The sequence below is a fragment of the Maylandia zebra genome, linkage group LG4 (genome assembly GCF_041146795.1).
Source record: "Maylandia zebra isolate NMK-2024a linkage group LG4, Mzebra_GT3a, whole genome shotgun sequence".
NCBI lineage: Eukaryota > Metazoa > Chordata > Actinopteri > Cichliformes > Cichlidae > Maylandia > Maylandia zebra.
The window spans coordinates 31723062-31742976 of record NC_135170.1 but is presented as its reverse complement, the minus strand read 5'-3'; the positions used below and the strand labels follow the sequence as shown (position 1 = coordinate 31742976).

Sequence of the window (19915 nt, the reverse complement as noted above, 5' to 3'; positions counted from 1 at the left end):
GAGCGTAAGACAATAACAGGAGCCACGTCTGACTCATTACTCGTTCACCCATGATTCACCTCCAAATATTTATCTGTCTACACATTTGAGAGGTGCCTTTAAAACAATGCATTTATAAGGAGTGTGCGAGTTTATCACGAGGAGAAGTCAAAGCTCTGAAAAGAAGAGCGGGTGGTATGAAGTGTGTTGGCTCATTAACCGAGAGAAGAGTAATATAACTTCAGTTTGGAGAGACACATCTGGACGGTGTGTTCAGTGTGGTCGGTAAAACACTGTACCCCAGTATATACATATAATGTGCCATGTGTTGCCCTCATGTGTCCTTTAAGAAGAAAAGAGGAGAGCACGAGTGACCTGTACAATTGACTTTTTAACAGCTGACACTTTGGGTAAGAGTTGAATTGAGGACTCTGATTTACCTCCTGGTAGATCAGCTGATATCCTATTACGCACCCATTAGGCAAATCCCACACAGGGAGTATTATATAAGTTACTTTAGCCCATCTACTTTTGCTGATGCACCTGCAAGCTGCTTTGCAACCCCCTCTCTACATTAATCCCCCTTTGCATACTCAGTCTGAGTTATGGGCGTGTTACGGTTTCAGCACATCTGCTAGGATCCCCTCTGGTCCGAGTGATGCAGCTTTCATCGTCAGACACTGAGCGTAAGGTTCCACGCAGACATCTACAGAGATGTTACTTTACAACGCAGCAACTACGCCCTTCAGTCGGACTTTAAGCAGACTTCAAAGAATTATAACAGGAATGACTCGTCCATGGTGTCTGCAGCTGATCGTGTTTGTGTCCACAACAGGAAATAAAAATCGCTTTAATCAGTGTCGTGTTTGATGTCATCGATGCCTGCTCCATAACTGTTGTGGCCAAAGGCTTAATTCTGGTCTCCATTTCACTATTTGTTGAAATTAAAATGCACATATGACACATTCTTGTCAATAAGAAGCAATCAGGTAGCATTTAGAAAGAGTCACGGCTCCATTTTCATTTAAAATAAACAACTGGTTCAAAATCTCTGCACACCTGAATGAACAACAGATGCATAGGAGAGAGAAAGAATTTTTACAAACTTACTTACCACTTTTTTTTAATAAGTCACATTGTAAGTCAGATTGTATGCATTTTACATGGCTTCTAATACATCGTTTTGTACCTGATGAAGGTCAGTTGGACTGAAATGTTCTGATTCAGTAAAATAGTGGTAAGCAAGACACTTAAAACAAACAAAAATGCTCAACAGGAACTGTGAAACCAAACTTAAGCATTAACAAAGACTTGGATACAATGTAACGAGGGCACATGGACAGTGAAAAACACCTGAGTAGGTTTAAAGTCACCTTTGATATTAAGTTTTCCAATTGCAGCCAATAAGATGATCAACTTGGTGGTCTTGTGTAAATACAAACACATGGAATTACTTATCATTGCTCGTAATGTCAATATCTGTCATCAGAAAGGAACAGTTTTGTCTCAGTGAAGTAAACCTTCACCCTGGAAAAACAACCATTGTTTACTCTTTGTAGACTTTCGCTGTGGCAGTTTGGAACAGAACTGTTTATTGGAGGTTTTATGCTCGTCTTCATCCAGCTTGTGAAGCACTGTGGGTCACCTCCAGGGGGGCTTAATATTAGTGTTAAGCTCCATGTAGCATAAAGAGAAGAACACAAAGACCTGCCGAGTGACTGTACTGGTGCTGGTTTTTAGGGAAGGTGTTTCAGCTAAAAGTTCGGTCAGTGCTTGTGGAGGGCTGAAACCTCTCACAATTTATTTATTTTTTTGTGTGTCTTTTGAAGACGTTACATACACCAACAGTATTTAATCAGGGAGTCTATCATAAAATTGAGCTCCCAGAATTTTTCAAAATAACTGTTTGTGAAAGAAAGCTGAGAACATTTCTGGAAACCTGATGATATATCAGTTTAGGAACTGTTTTTGTTTGAAAATGTTAAATGAAATTTGACTATATGGAATGAAACGTATGTATTATGTATTAAATAGCTTGCAGGCTATATTGAATCACCATAAGGATCCTAGTTTCATTATTAGCATGCTTTAGTTCCAGATATATATCTTGGTTATATTTAACGTAACCACAAGCAAAAGAAAGTTTTTGCATGGCCCCGTGCAGTCCTTTGAAAAACTGAGTGCAACCCATAATTCAGTAGCTTGTAGAACAAACTTTATCAGTGATAATTTAATAATTGTTCACTGTATGACTTCATCAGTCTCTCAGATGGATGTGGAGGAATTTTTGCCCACTCTTCTTTACAATGTTGCTTAGTTCATTAGTTTACAGGCAGTTAGTTTTGCCTCGGCCATTGTTGCACCTTGATTCTTGTTATAGTTCAAAAACATTCGCTTGAAGATTTTCTGCTTTGTTTAGGATCATTGTCCTGTAGCATAACCCAGTTTGGTCCAAGCTTTAGTTGATTTGAGGTACTTTTGATTATTTGCTGTGTTTCTAAAAATGTAGCCAAACATCTTCAGTTTGGTCTCATCTGCATAAAGAACATTATTCCAAAAGTCTTGTGGTTTTTTCAGATGCAGCTTTGCAAACCTAAGGCATGCTATCATCTTCTTTTTCGAGAGAAGAGGTTTTCTCCTGGCAATCCTTCTAAAACAAGCCACACTTGTTCAGGCTTTTACTCAAAGTACAGTGAGGAACTTTAACATTCAACATGCTAGCTGAGGCCTTGCAGAGGCTGAAATTGAGCTCTTGGGATTTTTGCTGCTTCTATTAGCTTTGCATGGTCTGACTTTGGGGTGAATTTGCTGGAGAAAACCAATCCTGGGAAGACTGTTGCATCGTGTTAATGCATGCTTCAATGCTCAATACCAGCAAAATGCCACAGCTTCTGCTTTTGCAAAGCTGCTCACACTTGCTGACTGCTACATAGGGCTGCCCAGAGTCCTGTGAACAACTTCAGTGTTCAGTAGCATTGAACATTTCCACTTGCAGATGAAAATTAAAACAAAAACACCTTGAACAAGTCTCATACAGTAAAACCTGAGTGGCACATAAGTGTGCGTGTTATGTCAAACTGTTGGAAAACATCCATACAGCAGATAATAGACACACAGAACTTTCCCTCCACTCATTCTGTCCACATGGGCGCTGCTCATGTGATGGGTGTTATATGGAAGTTTCCACTGTGGAGAAACACCGCTCGCGTCACTCTGGATCCCCTCCCGTCTCAGTCATGGTGGGGCAATACTGATGGTCAAATCTGGCTTCTCACGGTTTGCTCAAGTGTCTGCACCCAGTCACTCTGCAGTCCTGTCTCACTCATATTCATCCCATAAGAGAAAGGTTGAACTGTTTCCCCTCAGCAGATTAGCTCATACTAGACTCTACTATCGTACTTTGCACTGTAAAAGGCAACGATATTAGGCACTGATAAAAGTTGCAATTAAAATATGAAAACATACTAAAACTGCATGACTCTGTATGCACTGGTTGACTCATGACAATGAGCAAGTTTCACACAAAAAAACAAAGCAAAAGCCTTGCATGTATTTTTCTATCTAAAGCCCCAAGGAGAAGACTGCACAACCAGAGATTGGGACAATACTAAACAGTGGCGACACACTGAAAGCAAGTCACCCATCCCTAAATCGGGACTCTCAAATCTGAGCCTTCAGTTTTAATTAAATGCAAGGATGCTTAGAGTTGCATTGGGAGCAACAAGAATAGAAAGGATTAGGAATGAGTACCTCAAAGGGCTAGCTCAGGCTAGACAGTTCAGGGATAAAGTAAGAGAGGTGAGACTGAGTAGGCATGGACATATGCAGGTGAGAGATACTGGGTTCACTGGGAGAAGGATGGCAAAGATGGAGCTGCGAGGCAAGAGGGAAACAAAATGCAGACGTGATGAGAGGGAGCATGCGGGCGGTTGGAGCGACACCGAAAAATGCAAACGACAGCAAGAGATGGAAACAGATAATCCGCTGCGTTTCCTTAAAATCAGGGCAACAATGAAAGATCTGCTTCAGGAGTTTTCAGACCGGAGAAGGTTTATTGAGCCATTGTCAATTTTTTAACTGTTATTTTCTTTTATTTCCAGTTCACCAAGACACATTATCCTCAGTCGCAGGGGCAAAGAAAAGAAAAGAAAAGAAAAGAAAAGAGGCAGTTTAACAGACTTTTGTCTGTGAAGAAGCAGATGCTTTCTCTCTAGCTGTGTCACTACTGAATAAATCCAATCAATGCCAAATAAGCAAACTATGCACCTGCAGATTTCTCTTACTGTTTCACTTATAATGGACTGTATATGTACAGTACTGTGCAAAAGTTTTAGGCAGGTGTGGAAAAAATGCAGTAAACAATGAATGCTCTTGGAAATATAAATGATTGTTTACTGGCCCCAAATGTATTCTGCAGCAGAAACAACAACCCCAACCACAAAGCCAAAGTCATTTAGAACTATCTTCAGCATAAAGAAGAACAAAAAGTACTGGAAGTGATGGTGCGGCCCACACAGAGCCCTGATCTCAACATCATCGAGTGTGTCTGGAAATTGCACAAAGAGACAGAAGTATGTGAGGAAGCCTACATCCACAGAAGATCTGTGGTTAATTCTCCAAGATATTTGGAACAACCTACCAGCCGAGTTCCTTCAAAAACTGTGTGTAAGTGTAGCTAGAAGAACTGATGCTGTTTTGAAAGCAAAGGGTGGTCACACCACATATTGATTTGATTTAGATTTCTCTTTTGTTCATTCACTGCATTGTGTTGACTGATGAAAATAAATGATTAACACTTCCATTTTTTGAAAGCATTCTTTGTTTACAGCATTTTTCTCGCCCCCCTAAAACTTTTGCACAGTACTGTATATGTACTTGTTCTGTTACTACTTAAGGGGCAGCACAGTGGCACCGTGGTTAGCACTGTTGCCTCACAGCAGAATCTCTGCACCACCATCTGCTCAGAGGCTTTCTGTGTGGATTTCTCCCAATCTCTGTGTGGGTTTTCTCTGGCTACTCCAACTACATCCCACAGTCCAAAGACATGCAGCTAGTAGGGTTAGGCTAATTGGTGATTCTAAATTGCCCATAGGTGTGAATACAAGTGTGAATGGTCGCTCTTATTTCTTTGCGTTAGCCATGTGACAGTGTAGCGACATGTCCAGAGTGTACCCCACCCTATAGCATTCGGTCCATTTCCATCTCTTACTTCCTATTTTAAGTGATTATTTCTCTATACTTTCAATATACATATAATCAAAGGTAGAAAAACTGCCATTCCAAAATGATTTGTAATCCTGATTTGGTTTGCTTAATGACAGAAACCGTAGCCTTGAAGTTCTTAATTCAACAAAGCGCTTAGGTGTGAGCTGTTCTCATGTGAACGCATGTGAGACAGGCTGGCGGAGGTTCTCTTCGCTTCTGTCCAACATCTCACACACTTATTGCATTGCATACAATCCACCGTTGTCTTTCTCTTGGCAGGAAATATCCACAGACTCAGCTGTGTGGGTGTTAAGGGATGTCAGGAAGGGTCGAAGCACCTGAGGTTCCTTTTTTTAAAAAAAATTTCAGAACAGTTTGATGGATGTTTTAAACCATTTGTTCTATAAATGCAAAACAAGTATAAGTGGAATGAGACTAATTACAAGACTATCACCTCAGCGATGTTTGCCCATATTTTTAATTTACACGTGCCTCTCCATGTTTAGTCTGCAGTGTTTCCTCTGGCTGCCTCCACACACACTACTGAAAGGCGCTGTTCCTGAAGCTTGTGCAGAAAAGCTGTTGAATCAGTTCAATCTGCGTGCAGCTGTCCTTCATCCTGCCTACAGACAAAGGTGCTGTGTTCAATGCTGGAGAGACACTTAGCTCAGATAGTGAGAATTCAGGCACAGCGCTGCTAAGCAGGAGTAATTTTGACCATGCTCAGTATCGCAGTAGTGCAGCTTAGGCTAATGGGATTATTATTTCTTTGAAGTTATCAACCTTATGATGGCACTAGAGGAAAACATAAATGAACAGCCACGTAAGCCAGTGTGATTCATAATAACGAACATCACAAAAAGCAAATTAAATCTGCCAAACTGCCACACTCCCTGGGTTTTGTGTTGTTTTTGTGATACATTTGAGATCAAAGTAAACGGACCATCCAAGAAACTGATCTCATATTCCTTGGTGCCACCTCCATGGATCTAAAGCAGTAAAGTACAGTAGAGCTGCAGAAAAATGTGAAAACCGAGAGGGTTTTTTAATATGAACTAAACTCTGCCCACCTGAATAAATAACAGTTGCATAACAAAAAAGGGGATAACACCAAAAACAATGTAATATATGTAATATTTTAGTTTAATTTGTTAAATCTGATTCTCTTGCACAACTTTTGGAGCGTCTAAAGTTCTGCAACAGTAGACTCATATGAATCGTGAACTTCTATACCGAATACATTTTGTTTCGATTTGAATGCCTGTTTACAGATACTTATCAACGCAGAGCTTTGATAGGTCAGTGGGCGATTGAAATAACATCTCTTGAGGTTGACTGCAGTTTTGGCCGCTTTAACTTCAGCACAGCTGCAGCACATGCAAACCTCAGTGTGTGCAGTGAGATGGCGCCTAACCTCTGCCCAAAATAACACAAGTGCTAGACGTTCAGACAGGATGCTTGCATGTCTGGCTGACATCACCGCTGGCTCTCGCTGCTGTTTGCTCTGCAGCCTGAAGCCGTCCAAACAGAGACGACAAAGCCATTACTGAGTGTGAAAATTGCAAATTAACACTCATGGAGAGGAGAACTCAAAGTGGAGATGCTACCTTTTTATGGAGATATTTTTTAATGTTAAAAAAGTTTTTAAAAAATGTGATTTATGACCCGACACAGGTGTAAAACAGACTCCGTTAACACCATTCGGCATCCAAGCTGTGTGCAGTAAATCAACCAAAATCGATACATATGACAAAACTTGCAGCAGTCTAATGAACTCTAATGAAACTGCTGAACTTTCAGAGGGAGGAAGTAGTGTTCAGTGCAGAAATGAAAGTGTTTAACATTACAGAGCAACAGCACAGGAGGCCTAAAGGAGCGTTTAAGGACAGTTTGCTTTTCACAGCAGCACTACCCCATCTGCTGGACAGTCTGCTCTTTTTCTGTGCACTGACTGCCAAACATCTCGCAGCAGAATAGACGCACTTTTTCATCAAATGCTTCTAACTGTGGCCAGGAACTTTGATTTAAACGTTATTTATCCACTCATCAAGAAGTTTACTTGAGGACTAGAGCTGACCTTTGTCATGATGTCACAGGTAAGGTTTTCTATTACTGACTTTCTCACATGGACCCACTGTAATCATGAGTGGAAACGTGTGCCACCACTCACGTGAGATGCTACACCAGGCTTGCAGCAGTTTGGGGCTTTTCTTTTCAGCAAACTTGCAGTTTTATCTCAAAGTTCTCTTCATCATTAAGATCTTGTCTTGACTTCCACAGTTCGTCTTTAACTGCATTTCTTAATGACATTCTGGATGCCGGAAATTACAGAGTGAAAGCACCTTAATGTCTTTTTATAGCCTGCTTTTGAAGGCATTAATTAGCTTCATTAACAGATCCTCAATCTGAGCCTCAACTCAATGGTCGTCCTTTGTTATGGCAAGATTTGAAGACTCTGAGGATTTATTAAGCTCTGGAAGTTTCATCAGCAACTCCTAATGACAATTCTTGACCTTTAATGCTTAAGTTCTGACGAGTCAATTAAGACCTAACACATTAATGAAGGGTTTTACAAGTAGATTAGAGCCAAAATTAAACTGCATCTATGACCTGGTGTGCGTACATTTGGATTTAGGATGATATTTCTGCTGCTTCCTTGAGTCTATCAAAAAGATGCACACCTCAGTCTGAGGTACCAATATAATGACACCAAAAGACTAGAATTACATAAGTAAATAAAAGCTCCCTCTCATCTTCTTAGTCCTGCCTCTGTGGATCTGGTGCTTCTAACCACTGGCAGGATTTCCTTCCTGTCTGTTGATGGTACATCCCATGCATGCTTGGTCTTACATGACAGGACCTTCTCTTATTCATCATCACTGCTGCCTGAGGCACTCTTGGAGAAGCTCATCTGCCATCTTCTTGCTGTACTCCTGGATGTTTTGTGTTTTTATCCTGGACTGTGACTCTGACGCTAGCTAATCCTCCACTAATCTCCTGTTTCTAATGCTCAGAGTCTCAGGATGCTAGACTTTCCATGCATTAAGAAGAGTGTTCACAACAGTAGCATCTACAGTGCCACAGGAATTTATTTGCCTCCCTTCTGAATCTGATTTCTCGTTTTTGCATATTTGTTTAGATGTTTCAGATCATCATCTTAGTCTAATATTAAAATTTATATTAGACTAAGATAACCCGGGTCACAAAAGAACCCAGGATATCATCTAAGGAGCTGCAAGCCTCACTTGCCTAAAGCCTCACCTGTTAAAGTCAGAGATCAGGATTCAATAATAGGAACGGCAATAATGGAGATTTCCAAGTAGAAAACCACTGCTGACCAAAAAGAACTGAACTTATCGCGAGGTTCTTAAAAAGAACTTCAGACCAACACTCAAACATAGTCGTGCAGCGTGATGGTCTCGGGCTGCTTTGCCGTTTTAGGACCTGGACGTCTGTTGTAATTGCTGGAACCATGAATTCTGCTCTTTACCAGAAAATTCTGAAGGAGAACGTAGGACAGAGATTTGAAGAAAGCGTGGCTTTAAAAAAATAAATAAATAAATTGGAGTGGCCTAGTCAAAGTCCAGACTGATTGAGATGCTTTTGCATGACCTTAAACACACCGTTCATGTTAGAAAACCCAAACATTTGATTGCAGTTCATGCTGGCACCGGTTACACAACCAGTTATTAGGTTTAGGGGCAGGTTTGGATGTCTTTCTTCTCTTAAAAGATGAAATCACCATTTTAAAACCACTTTTTTAAAGAAATCAGGAAAGGGGCAAATACTTTTTCACAGCACTGTAAATACACAGATAAATTAAAATGTGTGCACTCGAGTCCTATTTTTAAAGATGTCTGCAGATGTCAACTGATCATTAAAACCCCCAAATCACCAGTGCATGCATGTGCACGATGTATGTAAACTGCTGATGTAAACTGATGTGAATATAATGCTAAGTGTAAATAAACTCCAGACTACTTTGAACCTTCGACCCACAGATGAACCAGTGTCTCTCTCACTTTCACCGCTATGCTCCGGATGAAACTACATATGAAAGCAAACACACTGTTTATATCTAAAAACTCTGAGCCCTTCTCATGCAGGCTGAATGTGCTCTGCAGCACCTCCTTCCTATCCCCTTCGTCATGTATATCAGCCCGCCTTTGCACTTGACCAAATATAAATGTTTCTTGGCCCGGCGTCAGGCTGAAATGGGGAGGAGTCTGACAAAGAGTTCAGCTTAGGACAGACTGAAGGACAAACGGGGAGGAGAAAGAACTGGTTTGATATAAAAATAAGAGGACAATAACGAATACTGAGCACCATCTACCTGAGGAACAGTAAGTTTTTACCAGATTTTACTGTATTTTAACTGAAAAAGGGGCTGTCAAAATTCTGGACATACACCAGCAGTGGTAGGCCTTTGCTCAAACGTGCTTTGTAGCTACTTTGTTTGGTACTAAAGCACATGACACACGTGGTTTAAATAACCTTATCACTGCATGTTCTTTTCAGCTGATCTTTAATTTCTTCTTAAAATTAAAATAATTAAATGTTGCTTCATTTTACTTTTTATATTGCACATAAAATTCCAATAGTCAGATTCTGTCTGTTTCTACGTGCACTCTGGTGTAAAAAGTGCATTATTTATATCTACAGCTGCTATTAAACTTTGTTTTCTCTCATTCCACCTGTTCAGATGTCGGCCGCCTTAGCCGCTCGCCGGGTGCTTGCTGCTGCGTCACATTCAGGCAATGAAGGAGGAGGTCAGCCTGTCCTTTATAACTAAATACCATAATGGTTCAAAGCCTCCCCATTAGAGATCAAAACTAAGGCACATTTACTTTTTAGTTGAACATTAACTGAAATGTCTGCAGAGCCGACAGCTATCCTTGCTCTGGCAAATAATCACAAACTGACCAATAGTGAGGCAGGTCCTGTGATTTATTCCTCGTGCTTTAACAAGTGCTTCACTTGTGTATTTCTGTTGTTTCGGACAGCAAAGACCTGGAAGATACTGACCATCGTCTTGGCCTTTCCTGGGGTTAGTGTCTGCATAGCCAATGCTTACATGAAGGCCCAGGCGCACTCACATGAACAGCTCGAATTTGTGCCATATTCTCACCTGCGTATCCGCACCAAGGTGAGTCTCTGGTTAATGTATTAATTAACAACCATTTCTAACTATAAATGCTCACTCTTTCAATATCATTTTCTCCAAAATACTATATGTCCCCTTCCAGAAATTTCCCTGGGGAGATGGAAACCACAGTCTGTTCCACAACCCGCACACCAACCCTCTGCCTGACGGCTACGAGAGCTCCCATCACTGAAAGGATCGGCTCAGTTTCTCGGCTCTATCCTGCTGCATGCTTCAAACTCCGGTCTGCAGTCTACTTGGTTTAATTAAAACGGCTGAGGGGCCAAGTAGACAGCCAGGAATAAAACCACTTTGTGCTGTATTACCATGAGTGCCAGTTCATTTTTTAAATTGGAGAAGTGCTCATTTTAATTTAATCAATACACAAAATATGTGTCTGTGTGTGGTGCTGTGATGAAAGTGTATTTACATTTTAGACCGATGTGATTGCAGATTGCACTGAGTTTTTCCATGAGGGGTGCCAAATTTAGAAAGATTAAAATCCAACATATATCAGGCTTTAAATATAAAACTATTATTCTATCAAACATCAGTTTTTTCCTATTGTTAAACAATAAGTAGCATCAAGTATCATAAGTGACCTGACTCGGTGGCAGATTCCACCGTGTCATAAAGGTGCATTGTTTTCCACAAACTATCCAGACGACTGCACTGGCACGTTGCTTCACGCCAACTCAAGCCCACATAAAATTTTTGGCAACTGTTTCCCCGACTGAAAACTTTTATGCATGACCAGTTTTTAAAGACACAGAATGCTGAGTTTCCGTGAGCCTGGTCACAACAGTTAGGTTAACTTGACATTTACTAGCCTAATTGAGGTGGGTTAACTCTCCGGTGTCACCCCCCTCTCTCCAGCTGTTCTGTCTGCAGCGCTGCACAATTATACTGTAGTGATAAATGTAACAGCAGGGCTGCCTCTGAAATGCACGTATGGCTGGACTTCCATTGGACTGGAGCAATGTTACGATGCCCAACACCACCACCTAACCTAATGCATTTACTCTAGTACAATCTTAATGTATTTGTGTTTTATTCCTCTGTTACACAGCTTTCTACTACATTATATTATAAATGCAAAATAGCATCAATTTTAAAGCTTACTTGGGGAGATTTTAAACTAGAAATTATTTTATGTTGGCTTATTGATAAAGCTATCCAGCAGTAGAAATAAAATCTTCTCCAGCTGATCTACACATTCACGAATTAATGGTTATGATCAATTAATATAATGTATATGATTCTGAATAATGAGAACTTTTGGTCAGAACCAAATATCCTGATTGCCTGCAGGTCCTCAGATTCCCACTCCACTGACAAAAAATTGCACTACAAAATTTTGTATAATTCCTTGTGTTGCCAGGTAGATAATTTGATTAGTAGAAACCACTTTTTGAAAAACCAGAATAATTTTTCAGGGGGAAAACAAATGTTGGACTGGAAGGAAACAAAGACAGTGGGAGGTTAATCACCCACCTCAAACATGAAAAGAAAGTACTGTATACCTATATCTATGTGAGAGCATTGAATGCTTTTGTTAACTGTTACGTGCAGTCCAAAAAAAAAAAAAAAAAGCTGAACAGGTACTTGCCTGCTTCTTTTACCCATAAAAAAAATCTTTAACCCCAGAAACTTTGTAATGCAGTAGCAGAAACCCTGAAAACACCAGAGTCATCTGGAGAGCTTGACTTTCTCTACTGCTAGTTATCCAAGTTAACCAAAACTCAATTAACTTTCAAGGCTTTAGGTTTTCCCTTTTTTGTGTACGCACACCCTCCCACAAGAAGAAACTGAGACCAAAGTGATGTTCCACCAATATATTTACTGGCATAAATTTATGAGCCATTTGAAATGTATATACGTTGCTTATCTGCTATTCCACTTCATCTCCAACAACTGGCTCTCAGACCAACCTCATAATTTTAGCTATTTTTATCAAATGCATGACAGACATCTGCTTTAACGTTTCCCCGGTTAAAAAAAAAATAAAATAAAATAAAATATCACCAACAGTAAATTATAGTAGATGTACATCATGCTGGGACGTGCTACATTTACATCCAAGCTAAACAGAAATGTATTCTTCAAAATGATCAAAATAAATCAACATAAATCAGCAGTTCCTTCTGTAAGTGCTGGAGCAGCATTTTTTAAGGTAACCATGCTGCTGTAAACCACATAATCCATGTGCTTCCTAAACGTATGACAATGGAAACTCTAGACACTTAAACTCACGCTGTGCCCCTTTAAATTATGTGATCAATCAGTATTTCGATCCTTGCTCAGGTCAAAGCTACGGAGACCAAACTTAACAGATCTTGTTTGAGAGTCTCTGCACAGTCAGCTTCTCTGGCCAGTCTGCGAAGGCAGTCCCCAGCAATGGAGGAGGACAGGAAGGGCCGAGGACAGTCCTGACAGCCCAGCAGCAAGGACAGGCAAGCCCGGCCCAGTGCTGGGTAGCTGTACCGCTGGGAAAACCAGTACAACTGGGGCAGCAGAGCAGCCAGAACACCACCTTCAGCAAATGTTTCCGAGGAGCGAGAGCCCTGAGCCGCAGATTTAGGAAGCTGCTCTGAATCTTTAATCAAGCTCTTTGGTCTTAAAGTCAGCTCTTCTGAACTGACTGATTTGTCCACTGTTTTCTTACCGTCTGTCTGTTGCAGGGAATTTGGTTTCTTTGTTTTTTCAGTTTGCATCTTAAATCCTGTCAGCTCTAGCTCTGACGTTCGATTGGCCAGGCTTTCCTCAGCAGACTCGGGGCACTCGTGGTCCATTTTGGATGCATCCTTTTCAGCGTTGGCCTCTGTTGTAGTCCGATTAGCGGCTTTCGGACAGCAGGACAGGAGAAACGACACACACAGGTCCTCTAAGTCTCTCTGTAGCTCACTTACCAAAAACCTGCAACCTCCAATCATCATCTCACATAACGGAGTTTTCTGGAAATCCACATTTCCTTCCGAGCGCTCCTCTGTCTCGCTTTCATAGAGACTCAGACCATCGAGCACCAATTTGTCCAAAATCTGGCACTGTCCACTCTTCCTTCCTTCCTCCCTTTCCTTAATTGTTTCTTCACCCTTAGTAAAGCGACATCCATGCAGATAATGTAGCACTGGTAATAATGCACCTCTGCTGACATCTTTAATGGGGATAGCTTCTTTTGAATTGCCCTGAGCTTCTCCAAATCCACCTCTCAACAGGGCCCTGAAATACTCAGAGCCAACCCCACCTGTGCCCTCAACCCCAGCTACAGCCTCCCTGCAGGCTGGGACCTGGGTCCCATCATCCAGCAGCAAGAACAGATCAAAGTTAGAGATGCTGTAAGGGCATGTGTCTGCTAGCCGAGCTTTTTTAGAGGGAGGCGGAGAAAAATGACCAAGGCTACTGATCGACTGTCTTATAACTGAAATTGAATGTTTTTTGTCGAGCTCGGTTTTAATGGTACCTGTGAGAGCAGACAGGCATCCAATCAGGAGAGAGAAGTACAGCGAGTGGAGATGTGAGGTCACGCCTGAATGTGGAGAATTCAAAAAGTCAGAAAGCAGTCTTTCACATTCAGCAGGGTGGTCTTCGTCCGCACCATCATCGTCGTCACAGCTGAGGGGCCGCAGGGCCAAGAGCAGCCCGCCGCTGTCCAGAAGAAGTTTCTTCAGCAGTGACTTGTTGCTGTACGAGAAAAAGAAAAGGTAAAAACATTAATAGTGAGTGTTTATTGTCTATTCTGACCTTCTTTGTTCCCTCTCATATACACACTGTTACAATGATGGATACTCCTATTCAAGAAGGAAATTGTTTCAAATAATAAGGTCAGCATATGTACAAGTAATCCCTGAGACAAAAACCTCACACTACAGTAAGCTTATTTTCAGGCTTTTCTTTATCTGATCTACAAGATGTCAGGATGTCTGGCAGTTTCTAATATAGTTGTTTCAGGCACGCAGGTAAGAGAACAGAAGCCCCGCCTGCCTGCTGTTCAAGCCTTCTGTTTACAAGAAACAGGCAGTCTGAGGATATTTGGTGTAAAGGTTGAAGAACTACAACAGCTTGTTTCAGATAGAAGATTTCCATATTTCAGAAATATAATGCAAGTAGAATAGAATCCACTATATTTGGTCTACTTCAAAATTCATCACAGATTACTGTTATGTGGGGCTGCAGCTATCGATTATTTTACTAATTGATTAATTTATCAATTATTCCATCGATTAATCGAGTAGTAGAAATATTTTTGTCTTATTAATGAGTAATGCGGAAAACAAAATACAGGTTTTTTTTAAAACAAACTGCTCATTGTGTTCCCGTGTTTTTTGTCTTATCCGTCAACAAAACAAACCCTTTTTTATTTACGTTTTAAATTTAAAAAATTGTCTTAAATGCAAAAATATATTTTAAAAAATACTCTCAAGTATAGTCAAATAAAATAAGATGAATATGCAAAATAAACTAAGGCATAAAACATGAATCTTTACTGTCTTCTTAGAAGGCTTTTTGAGTTTTTCTACATGTGTTTTTATGTGTTAAAGTGTGCAAGTGAATGACTGAGTTTGCGTCTGTAAGGAAAAAGGAAAATGTAGTGGCTGCAACGAAGAGAAGCAAGCATATCTGAATATTTTGAAGTTTGCCCCGTGCATTGATGCAAAGCTTTTGTGTTGCTGAACACAAGAGGTTATGATGGTGTAGATAATGAACATTAACATTCACCATCCAACCTAAGATCCCTCGGGTCAGTGGCTCAGAGTTTTACTGGCCCATGTACATTTTTTTTGGCTTGTGAAAAAAAAGCTTTCATTTGTATATTTTTAAATATTAACGCAATTTAATTGAGACAGTATTTCAGATTATTTCACTTTGAATCTGAACAATGTAACATAAGCTTTGAAATAAATGGTCTAGTGCACACCATGCCCCCGTTTAGACTCACCCCTGTTCGCATCCATGTAAAAAAGGACAGCTGCCGTCAGCCGTCAGCGAGCTGTATAATCTAACTAGTCTGGTATCAGACTAAGTTACCAGTTCATCGGCATATTTTAATACAACTCCTGGAGGCTTGCTGCAGATTTTTCTCTGTGTAAAACAAATGGCGGTGAATGGAGCAGCTACAAAGATAGTTTTTCTTCATATCACAGTTTGTTGATGAGTTGGTTTGATGAAGAGCCTGCTGTTTTGGACACGAGAAACACGTTTTCTTTCAATCAACCTGAGCTCACCGTCGCGTAATGACGCCGCCTCTTTGCTCTTCGCGGGATGTAAACAGACTCCACCTCCCCATTAAACTGTGGTAGCATGATCACTGCTGCTGTTGGGTCATCTGTGTTTTTGTTTAAAATTGGGAGCTGAGTTGTTTTTTTTTTTTCACATGCTGCTCCTAAATATGTTTGTATTGCACGTCTGTTTTTTAAGTCACAAGTCTGGGAGAAGCGCTCACGTTTCCATGGTGACAATGTTCCGCTACAGGGCCGTGCCTTAAACGAAGTGTCGAAGCAAAGAATGTGTGCCGAGAACTTTTTAGAACTGAATTTTTCGAAATACTCAATAAATCCTTGCAGCCCTACTGTTATACATTTAGTATTTTTTTATGAATACATTGTCAGTATACATCCAATAATTACCTGCTGATTAATGGCAGAGACAGTGCACAGTTCAGCTTATCTGAGTCAGAGCCAGACAGCATCACATGTGCAAGAACCCCAGAGCCAAATCCAGACTCACACTGGACACGCAGGTTATTCAGAAGGGCCACACCTGCAAAGTCAGCACACAATTATAAACTCTTTAGTCTTACATAAAAAAACAAAAAGACCAGATATTATATTTGATCGAACAAAAGACGGTTCCTGAGATAAATTCTGATCAACAGCGAATCAATATCGTCCCTGTAGTTAACCAAATGTGACCAAGCAGCAATTGAATTAGTTGAATTTTCAGTGTATCCGTGTAAAGTTCAGGGTTACTTGTTAGGAGTCATTTCACTTGTAGCCTGGCTTTCTCAGTTCAAATAAAAATGATTCCAATAAAGCAAAATAAGCAGATTTTAAATGTAAAAGACTAACACTGCACCTCTACCCTGTGAGCATATTTAATTACTTATGTGTGCATTATTTAAATCTTGTATAAGGTTTCACTTATTTTAACATGACTGTGTTCATCTCACCAAGCTGTTTAACTTTGGCTTTCACTCTGTCCGTCTGCCTGTCTCCTCCTTCAAATCCTTCTTCTCTCTGGCAGAGATGGTGGCGAATGAGCGCTACAGAACCCGTTCGGAGAAGCGACTGCAAACAGTTCGGGTTGCAGCTCAGCCGGCAAAGCATGCGGAAGCACTTGCTGCTGGGATCCTCACGCTGGGTAAGGTAAAAGAGCAAGCCGGACATGACGCCTGAGCTGACCAGAGCAGCACTTGGATCGGTGGCGTGGGAGAAGCGCGACAGCAGCAGCAGGATGGGTGACTCTGGCGTCCAGGGTTCGGGGTGGTAAGGGTGATGGAAAGCTAATGCGCGAGGCACAGATGGAGGAGTCTCAAGTGTGACTTTAGTCAAAGACGTTGTTGATTGAGCCCGCGGCCTGCGTCTGAGTGGGGATGAAAACTTGGATGGAGAAACGGGGGTTTGGCTTGTTTTAGTGGGAGAGGAGATGGTGGAGGAACTAGGCTGGGTTTGTGGTGAGAGCGTATTGGAGGGAGGCAGATTGGTGACTTTTGATGATGATGAAGACAAAGGCGAAGAGTGAGGTGCTTTTTTAGAAGCAGAAGAAATAGCTGAGTTGGGTGAAGAAGAGTTTTTAAGAGAGGAACTAGAATATGGGTTTGAGGAAGGGGTTTGAGGTGATGAAGATGGCGGGATCTGAAGACTCCCCCATTCTCCATCAACATTAGAAGAATCTAGAAGGTCCCCTTCAGAAGCTATCAAACCCTCAGACACCAACCAGGACCTGGAGAAAGGAATGAAATTGTAAACAATATCAAACAGAAGAAAACAGTGGATTGGGAAAACTAAATTTTAAAAAATAAATTTCCTTTTTCCATACCTGAGACTTAAAAAGCTGGATGAGCCCTGCTCCCTACCAGATTCTTCCTTTTTGTGTCCCTCGGGAGGAGGAAAATCAAAGGAATCAAAACATAATGAAGACAGGAGCTCGGTGGGAGACGTACTAGAGGAGAGGCTCACGTCCATCTTCTCAGTCAATGGCTCCTCTCCTCTGGTGAGCTCAACTAGCCGTGCAACAAGAAGAGGAACCAGCCCCAACTCCTGCAGCTGCTCCATGGCAGATTCATCAAAAACAAAGTCTACACAGGCCATAAGAGCGAGACGGGAAAGAGGATGACTCTGATGAGCCGACAAAAAGCCAATCAGTACCTCCAGTCCGCCGCTCTCTTTCACCTTGGCCCGGTTCACGGCCTCTTTGCAGCACAAGCACAGAGCCTTGAGGAAGAGTCCTGACTTCAGTGGGTCCCTTTTAACCTCCTCTGTGAACTTCTGGATGACTCCCAGTGACCCCACGAGAGGGCGTAGGCAACCCTGAGAGCACATATTGGCTAATGTTTTCAGTGCCAACTCTTCAAAGGGTTTACCAGACTCTCCTGTCACCATGACACCCAGCTGAGCGAGGACCCCGGAACGAGACACCTCCCTGGCACATTCAACACCACAGCCCCGGGTGAGCTCATGGAGAGTCCTGAGAGCTGCTCGCCTCAACCCCTGGGGATACTCTGGTGCAATAAGAGGGGTGAGCGCAGATAGGGTCCCTTGGGTGAGCAATGAAAGGCGATTAGAAGGCGTATCACAGAGGTAGAGAAGGGCTCGAGTAGCAGACTGAGCACACTCAAGTTTGGGACAGGCATCTTTGGGTGGAGCAGCTGTGGGGGAGGACGGTGCAGATGAAAGAGACACGCAGAGAAGGAGAAGAGGAACACCACCTGTGTGATAATAAGAACGATTTATAATCAGAGGAGAAATTATATAGATTCACAGGTCAAAGAAAACACATTTTGATAGACTTGCTTTTATGTGATGGCATTACATGTGATATCTTTGTACTGTCTGGTTATCAGCTTTCAGTTTTTTTGTTTGTCTTCTTTCCCCTGTTTGACCTTAATGATCGACTTTAAATCTGCCCTTTGAGCACTCTACTTTTGCCTGTCTGTTACAGCACTTATTATTATTATTATTTTAATATATCTACAACTAAAAAAGCCCATTTGGAAGCTTTCAAGCTCATTTTAAATGCTGTCAGCTACAAAGGTGGATGTGACACACAGAAGCAGGTCAGACATACCTGCAGAGTGGATGAGTGCAGAGCTTTCTGGATCCATGGCCAAGTTCCCTAAAGCGCGGGCTGCTCGGTTCAGGACTGTTTCCAGTGACACATTTTTCTTAAGGATGTCCACTACAACAGGCATTTTTCAGATATAAGTTATGATAAAGATTGCTTAAATTTAAAAAGTATAATATATAGTATAACAATAAATCACCACTTACCTACAATATTTATCCCATCAAGTTTACGCACCTGATATTGTAGGAAAGTAGGAAAACATTTTAAAAGTTAGTGACTTTAATAAACAAACTCATCTATTATTTCTTGTCTCACCTCTATTCGTGTCTCCAGCTCAGTGCAGCAGTTGCCCAGGATGCTAAGAGCGAGATCCAGAGTTTTCCTCGAGCACTCTGGGTGTTTAATCAGATCCAACAGGTGCCGGAGACCACCCTGACCTCTGAATCTGGCAATGCCAGCCTTGCCGCCCTTGATGTGCTGCGTCCTAATAGCAACAAGCGCTCGCCACTGGGAGACTTTGGACCTCTTGTCCGTTTCTCTGGCACCGCCTGAGCCTGACTGTCCCTGACGCTCAGACCCCGATCCAGATTTGGAGATGTGAGTCAAGCACCAGGTCAAAGAAGACTCTGGTGATGGTTGTCCTTCCCTGGAAGGTGTTCTCGGGTTTTTTCTGTCACATTCTGCAGCCATGGCCCCCCGGATTTCCAGGTAACAGGTGTACTTATTTTTAATTTGTCCTCCTCAATTAAAACAAATATCACAGGCGCCGCGAGGCATCACTGGACGTTTCCAGTAAAACACCGAGAAATTATATACCATGTCCTTTCCACTTAGATATACTCAACTCTTGGTTTAGTTCATTGTCTTTAAAGTTTCCGGAAAAAAGAGACTTGTGTGGTAAGAACTACAGATACCAGCATGAAAAAGGAAAGTGTTACCGCCTGACGCCGCACTCCCCGACGGGATATGGAGTTCCGACGGCTTCGGTCCGCTCCCTTTAAAACTGGCCTATATCGTAAGAAGGCCAAGCAAACGTTAATCGACCAAGTGGACGTGTATTTTCTCGGTGTAATATATTTTTTACACACAAAATGACGAATTAAATCTCTATTTTATCAATGTTTTGTTACCACTGGCCGAATAATTTTTGTGAAACAAACTGCAATCGAGTGGGTTAGCCGCTAACGCCATCTTTAGCCAAACAACAAAACAGGGTCGGCCGAGGGAGGGAGCAGGGAGTGAAGAGGTGGGTCGGTTAAAAATACTCTGGGACGTGTAGTTCGAATTTGATAGCGCCCAGTTCCT

General features: G+C 41.6%; 2 protein-coding genes across 2 annotated transcripts; one reads left to right on the top strand and one right to left on the bottom strand.

Annotated features, from left to right (window-relative positions):
• Positions 1-9386: 9386 nt before the first annotated feature.
• Positions 9387-10729, top strand: cox6a2 (cytochrome c oxidase subunit 6A2). Its single transcript, XM_024802247.2, has 4 exons — positions 9387-9527; positions 9887-9953; positions 10188-10330; positions 10431-10729. Exons 2-4 carry the CDS (start codon positions 9887-9889, stop codon positions 10518-10520), a joined length of 300 nt encoding a protein of 99 aa, XP_024658015.1. The 5' UTR covers positions 9387-9527; the 3' UTR covers positions 10521-10729.
• Positions 10730-12147: 1418 nt separating this feature from the next.
• Positions 12148-19809, bottom strand: armc5 (armadillo repeat containing 5). Its single transcript, XM_004552463.3, has 7 exons — positions 18926-19809; positions 18814-18844; positions 18611-18721; positions 17363-18251; positions 16494-17266; positions 15952-16084; positions 12148-14008 (listed from the first exon to the last, which is right to left on the bottom strand). Exons 1-7 carry the CDS (start codon positions 19298-19300, stop codon positions 12628-12630), a joined length of 3693 nt encoding a protein of 1230 aa, XP_004552520.3. The 5' UTR covers positions 19301-19809; the 3' UTR covers positions 12148-12627.
• Positions 19810-19915: the final 106 nt, after the last annotated feature.

Bases quoted from the DNA above. Each gene is read 5' to 3' on its own strand.
- cox6a2 (XM_024802247.2), top strand. From the start codon at position 9,887: ATGTCGGCCGCCTTAGCCGCTCGCCGGGTGCTTGCTGCTGCGTCACAT. The intron at 9,954-10,187 runs GTCAGCCTGTCC...TGTTTCGGACAG, and splicing joins TTCAGGCAATGAAGGAGGAG to CAAAGACCTGGAAGATACTG. The intron at 10,331-10,430 runs GTGAGTCTCTGG...GTCCCCTTCCAG, and splicing joins ACCTGCGTATCCGCACCAAG to AAATTTCCCTGGGGAGATGG.
- armc5 (XM_004552463.3), bottom strand. From the start codon at position 19,300: ATGGCTGCAGAATGTGACAGAAAAAACCCGAGAACACCTTCCAGGGAA. The intron at 18,252-18,610 runs GTATGTCTGACC...ATTATCACACAG, and splicing joins TGCACTCATCCACTCTGCAG to GTGGTGTTCCTCTTCTCCTT. The intron at 16,085-16,493 runs GTGAGATGAACA...CTGACTTTGCAG, and splicing joins AGCCAAAGTTAAACAGCTTG to GTGTGGCCCTTCTGAATAAC.